This window comes from Pinus tabuliformis, chromosome 9 (assembly GCF_031772625.1).
Source record: "Pinus tabuliformis cultivar Carrire ecotype Pingquan chromosome 9, CPIR1, whole genome shotgun sequence".
NCBI lineage: Eukaryota > Viridiplantae > Streptophyta > Pinopsida > Pinales > Pinaceae > Pinus > Pinus tabuliformis.
This window is the reverse complement of record NC_142307.1, coordinates 331,311,777-331,317,869: the sequence shown is the minus strand read 5'-3', so window position 1 is coordinate 331,317,869 and position 6,093 is coordinate 331,311,777. Positions and strand designations below refer to the sequence as shown.

Here is a 6,093-nt window from a genome sequence, read left to right as displayed (position 1 = left end):
TGTAAATGATTTCAAGGAAGCAGCCTGCCGTGTACCAGACACAGTCTTGGATGAATTTTCTTATTCTAACATTCCAACAACAATCTTATGAACTCCAAGATGGACAGGTATTAGGATTTGGAGCTGATAGATTCAAATTTCCTGATCTTATATTCAACCCGTCCCCACTTCAGACACTGCCTCATATGGAAAAGCTTGATAATTTAGGGCATTCACTTCGCGGGCTTCCCCAGATGGTTATCGAGAGTATAAACAAGTGTAATGTGGATAATTTAGTGCTTCATTCAGATATGTGTCAATACGCGGGTTTATATGAGAGCACCGCTTTCATATCATGGCCGGTGGAGATTTCTTTCCGCTGTGGGTGAAACCGATTATTGGCAGGTGGCAAATTCATGAAATAGTATTTATGTCTTGGGCGCAAGTGTTTGATGAAGTTTCGGAGAGAGAGATGTAGTTCATTATCTTTGTAGCCTAGCTCCACAAGAGTTCTTTTTCCACGCAAACTGGTGGCAGAGAGGCAATGACTATGTCCCAAAGAATTCAAGATAAATCGGTGAATGAAGGGTTGGAAGCTTTTTATGCTTCATGGCCGCGCTCAAAGAACTGGATTGACCTCTTCGATGCCATTTTGGTCAAGGTTCATTTCATTGGAAATGTTCGGTATCTTCCCATTTCTCGGATAAATTCAGTACATGTCTACCTGTTACAAGTGCCACGGTGTTAAGTGCTAAAGAGTAAGCCCGAAGTCAGAGTGCAATCAAAGAAAACGATTTTGTCAACTTGCAAACGGCGCAGAGGAATTTGGGAAGGTTTAGAAATCCCCAGAAGAAGTAGACAGTTTGCATGGCGAGCTTCTGTTGAAATGGCAAGAAAAGAAAAGCAGGCTTGATTCCCTGTTCCAATTCATTCCTCCCGTGAAGTCAAAATAAATACGAGCCCTTTGCATCGGTGCTCTAAGTTTTCATCTCTTTTCGTTCCAATGAAATATTTCTCGGCAATGGAAACCAGGAAAAATTCGTGCACTCTCGAGTTTCTTTAGCAAATGGTTTTTTGTTTTGCTGCTTCAAACCAGAAGCGGAATCCATGCCTAAACTTGAGTGGACTTACAGACATTTATCCAAATCTGGAATGTGGGATACTACAGTTGTTATATCCTACTGGATCTGGATTTTTAGTTAAAACTTCCAGCATTTACGGGAATATTTTAGTTTTATGGCAAAGCCGACCCGCACTGTTTCTCAACAAATTTCCAATTTATAACCTACAGTGTAACTACCAAAATTGCATAGGCTGCCATTGTAGCTTAGAGCGTTCGTCGGGCTGTATGATGTTTCCTACAACGGGGAAATAGTCCTATTTCAGGTTTCTCAGGGGCGATGCAAAGGGTATTTAACCTTATTTTTGCGTTTTCAGTATTCCCAATTGCCAACCAGAAATGGTGTACTTCAATTTTTGAAGATTTCCAGCAAAAGCCTTTTCTCTTTTCCCAAATTTGCTCGAGTCCGAAAGACCAGGGGAAAAGGTATTTTTTGGTTCCTTTTTTCTTCGAGAAAGCGCATCGGAGGCCGAGCAAAAAGGGGTTATAATTGTTGCAAAGGAGGGTTTTATTATTCTCATAGAGGCCAATTAGATTGGGGAGCAAATAATAATATTACGAAGGAGAAAGAAGCAACAGGGCTTGTTTTTTGACCATGGAAAGCGCGAGTATGGCCGGAACAGAAAGGGCAGTAGATAAATTGTAGGTGCAGGGATCTTCTGTTCCGTGTTCAGTCTGTCTTGAAATTGTCATCGACGGAGGTCAGCGTTCCATTGCAAAGCTCAAGTGCGGTCACCTTTTTCACCTTGATTGCATTGGGTCAGCCTACAATGTAAAGGGAATAATGCAGTGCCCAAATTGCAGAGATATTGAAGATGGGCAGTGGCTTTATGCAAATGGTTGTAGTTCACATGAAGATATTCCATTTGAAGACGTAATTTATGAAGACGACTACGACATTTATGGTGTTTCTGAGTTAGTATTTTCACATGAACATATTGATCCGATCAATTGGTGCCCTTATCAAGGTTCATATCCACAGTTTTCAGTTTCTTTAGAAAAAGTGGAATCTTCGGCAAGTGGTTATCCAGATGTTGTTGTCAATGTTGTATATGAAGATGTTTCAGCCACCTGCCCTTTTGGTCCTGCTAGTGAAGCTAGGCCATCAAGGCACCAGCTTGGTTATGATTCCATGATTGGAGCTTTGCGGTACATAGAGAATGAATCTGTGGGAGCAGAAGCTACTGGACCTCCAAGTTTCGCATCTCCAGATTCCAGGAACTGGTCTCATCCTGTACTGCCAATGTTGAATCCCAACTCCATAGATGATGCTGGTTCTACCAGATTAATGCCAATTCACGAGAGGGCATTTCCGTATCGAGTACTAACAGACATTCGGGTGCAGCAAAGGTCTATAGATGTTTCAACTGCTTCTACAATCTGGGCTGAACCATATGGTCAAGGACAGGTTCAGAGCGGGACAAGATTTTTACCTTCTTCAGGTGCTCTTCATGCTGGATCGGGTACCAACAGCAGGAGGTGGAGAAATAGGGGATCTGGTGTGGCTGGAAGAACAGGGCAAACCAGTAACTCTCATGCATAGTTGAACTGGGGTACATTGACTTCAACTGGGAGGCAGGATGGGGGATTTACAAGTATGCCAGATATAAATTGGCAGGGTGATCAAGGTATTCCATGGAGAAGAGATGGATTCTCTGTTTATCCTTGGGTTGTATCAGAACCAGAATCTCGCAGATGGACTTCTGTTGCTTCTGGCAGTTCTCACAATAGTAATTACTATGGAGCAAATGGACTAGGAAATGGTGCGATCAGGGGTACCTCTGTTTTCCAAGGATATTCTACTTTTCAAAATGATGAAGCAGGTGATATTGGTTCCATGCATCCTCACTCATCAATGTGGCCCATGAGATAGTTAATGTCTAGTTTTCATTTGTAGAACCCTGTCAAAGTATGGGTATTGCTCTCATCAGCATATTGTCTGAATGTTGGGAGACAGAGACCGTAAAAACAGAGCACATCTTTTGGTCAATTAATGAGCCATCAGCGCTTTCAAGCATCCAAGGTTAGCTGGTTTATTGCATCTTTAGCTCAGCCATCTCAGCCTGACTGAAGGAGGACAGCTATCAAGGATCCAAGAAGAATCATGTTACGAGGAGAATGGAATTAGTGTTTTAGTTTGATTAGGATTTTGTGTAATTATAGCTCAGCACTTTTGTAATTAATGAATTAGTTAAATAGCATATAGGAGTAGTTAATAGAGCCTTGGAGCTCGCTCTAGAGAGGGAAGAATGTATTCCTATAAATGGATCAGACTAGGATGTAATAGGGGTTGGAGATTTATGAAAAAACAGAGTTTTTATCAGCTCATGTAAAAGACTTTGACAGTAATATAAAGATTACTTTTTCTTCCCAAGATTCATCATGTGTTCAATGCTCAGAATATGTGTGGTTTTGTCATTATCCTTTATATATTTTACAGCTCACTAAATGTGCAATCACTCTGAATTCACCTAGTGCTCAGACTTCCTGTGTATATTTATGAGTTGTGTTTCTTTTTGAGAAATGTTTTGAGTGTTAAACATTATATGCCTTGGCTTCCATGATTGAGTGATTAATAGTTTACTGCAGAAGTGTTTGACTCCATGAGCCCAATGGAAGAAGTGTTATTTTGTTGTTCCAACCAGCTTTATTTTCATGAACTGTATGAAGAGTTAGCCATCTGTTCTTGTAATTGATTCTTATCAAAAATCTGTGAGAGAGCCCTCTCTGACTAAGGAGGCTAAGCCTTAGTCTAAAGCCTGGTTGAAATAGTTACATGAGATCTTGCTAGGTAGCAGCCCTTAGCACTGATTTTGTGATAACAGAGGGGTGCAGGTAATCCCACTCTATGGGGTCTGTGGGATCGATTCTGGTGGTGAAAGAAGATGGCGAGCAGTGGAAAGATAGAGATCGAGAAATTTAATGGTCAAAGTTTTGAGTTATGGAAACTCAAGATGGAGGATCTGTTGGTGGATAAAGATCAGTGGATCGTGGTAGATCTAGGTACTAAACCAACGAGAGTGTTCGATGAATAATGGAAGAAGTTGGATCAGAAGGCAAAGAGAACAATACTATTGAGTGTCTCAGATTCAGTATTGCTGAATGTATCAAGGGAAGCTACGGTGAAGGCTTTGTGGGACAAGTTAGGGACTTTATACCAATCTAAGTATCTAGTGAATAAACTGTTCCTACAGAAAAAGATGTATAACCTGAGGATGAAAGATGGTGACTCAGTGATAGAGCATCTGAACGCATTTAATACCATGGTAAGTCAATTATCATCTATTGATATTAAAATTTCAGATGAAGATAAGTGCATCAATTTGTTGTGTTCTCTACCAGATTCGTGGGATAGTCTGGTTATTGCAATAGGAAGCAATTCAACTACCTTGCAGTTTGATGAAATAGTCTCATCCTTGCTGATGGAGGAGATGAGACAGAAAAAGCTAGAATGGTGATGCCTTGTCTGTACGAGGACAGTCCCAAAACAGAAACAAAAGTAAGTCATCGAGTGGGAGATCTAAATCTAGAGGGAGATCTAAATCTCCAGGAAAACTTGTAAAGGTGGTGTGTTGGAAATGCGGAAAGGAAGGGAACTACAAAAGGGACTATAAATTTAAAGCTCCTAACAAAGGAAATGGATTTGATGATGCTCCTTCTGCAGAGGCGAAAACCACCTTAGATGAAGGTGGGGATGTGTACTTGGCTTCTTCAAGTACACATGTAGATCATGAGGCATGGTTGATTGACTCAGGGGCATCCTTTCACTTCACTCCCCATAGAGAGTGGTTCTGCGAGTATGAGAAATACGATGGTGGTGATGTCTTCTTAGGGGATGATAGGAAGGCTAGAATCGTTGGTCGTGGAAAAGTAAAGTTGAAGTTGCAAGGTGGAAGGGTTAGAACACTTTCGGGTGTTCTACATATTCCTGCATTGGCTAGAAATGTGATTTCTGTAAGCAAGCTGGATGATGCAGGTGTAAAAACATTGTTTGAGAAGGATACCTATAAGATGGTTTGGGGAGCACTGGTATTGATGCAGGAGTTCGAATTGGAACTTTGTACAAGCTGCAAGGTAGCACTGTTGTTGATGGGTGCAATAGTTCTGTGGTTCCTGAAAGTGGAGTAGAAAATCTAGTGGTCTCTCGAGAGAAGACCATGCTGTGGCATCAAAGGCTTGGACATATTGGAGAGAAGGGCCTTCGAATACTTCATGGTAAAGGTATGGTAGAAGGTATGAACAATAGCTCTCTATATTTTGATTTATGTGAAAATTGTATATATGGGAAGCAGAATTGGGTGAGTTTCCCCTCTAGTGGTAAGAGGGCGAAACAGATATTAGAGCTTGTGCACAGTGATGTGTTTGGACCTGTGAAGGTTCCGTCACTGGGTAAGTCTGTGTACTATGTATCCTTTATAAATGGCTTCTCAAGGAATACATGGATATTTTTCCTTAAGAAGAAATCTGAAGTCTTTGACAGGTTTAAAGAATTTAAGACTCTGGTGGAAAACCAGATAGAGAAGAAGATAAAGGTGTTGAGGACAAATAACGATGGAGAGTTTTGCAGTAAGGAATTTGAAGAATTTTGTAAGAAGTGTGGTATAGCATGGTAGAAGACTACTCCATACACACCTGAGAAAAATGGTGTTTCAGAAATAATGAACAAGATGTTGATGGAAAGGGCAAGAAGCATGCTCAGTGGTGTTGGATTAGGATAGGAATTCTGGGCAGAGGCGGTGGAGATAGCATGTTACCTGGTCAATAGATCACCTTCATCAGCATTGGAGGATAAGACTCCACAAGAGGTATGGAATGGTAAGAAGCCCTCTCTTTCACATCTGAGGGTATTTGGATGTGATGCATATGTACATGTTCCAAAGGAGAAACGAACCAAGTTAGATAGTAAATCTGAAAAGTGCATCTTTATTGGTATAAGGATGGTTTAAAGGGTTATAAGCTTTGGAACCCAGTAACAAGGAAGGTTGTGTACAGCT

General features: G+C 41.0%; 1 protein-coding gene across 1 annotated transcript; it reads left to right on the top strand.

The window, feature by feature from the left end:
• The first annotated feature begins 1,085 nt into the window (after nucleotides 1-1,085).
• Nucleotides 1,086-2,894, top strand: LOC149148547 (uncharacterized). The gene has a single exon (XM_089441080.1). The coding sequence runs from the start codon at nucleotides 1,884-1,886 to the stop codon at nucleotides 2,640-2,642; it is 759 nt and encodes a 252-aa protein (XP_089297206.1). The 5' UTR covers nucleotides 1,086-1,883; the 3' UTR covers nucleotides 2,643-2,894.
• Nucleotides 2,895-6,093: the final 3,199 nt, after the last annotated feature.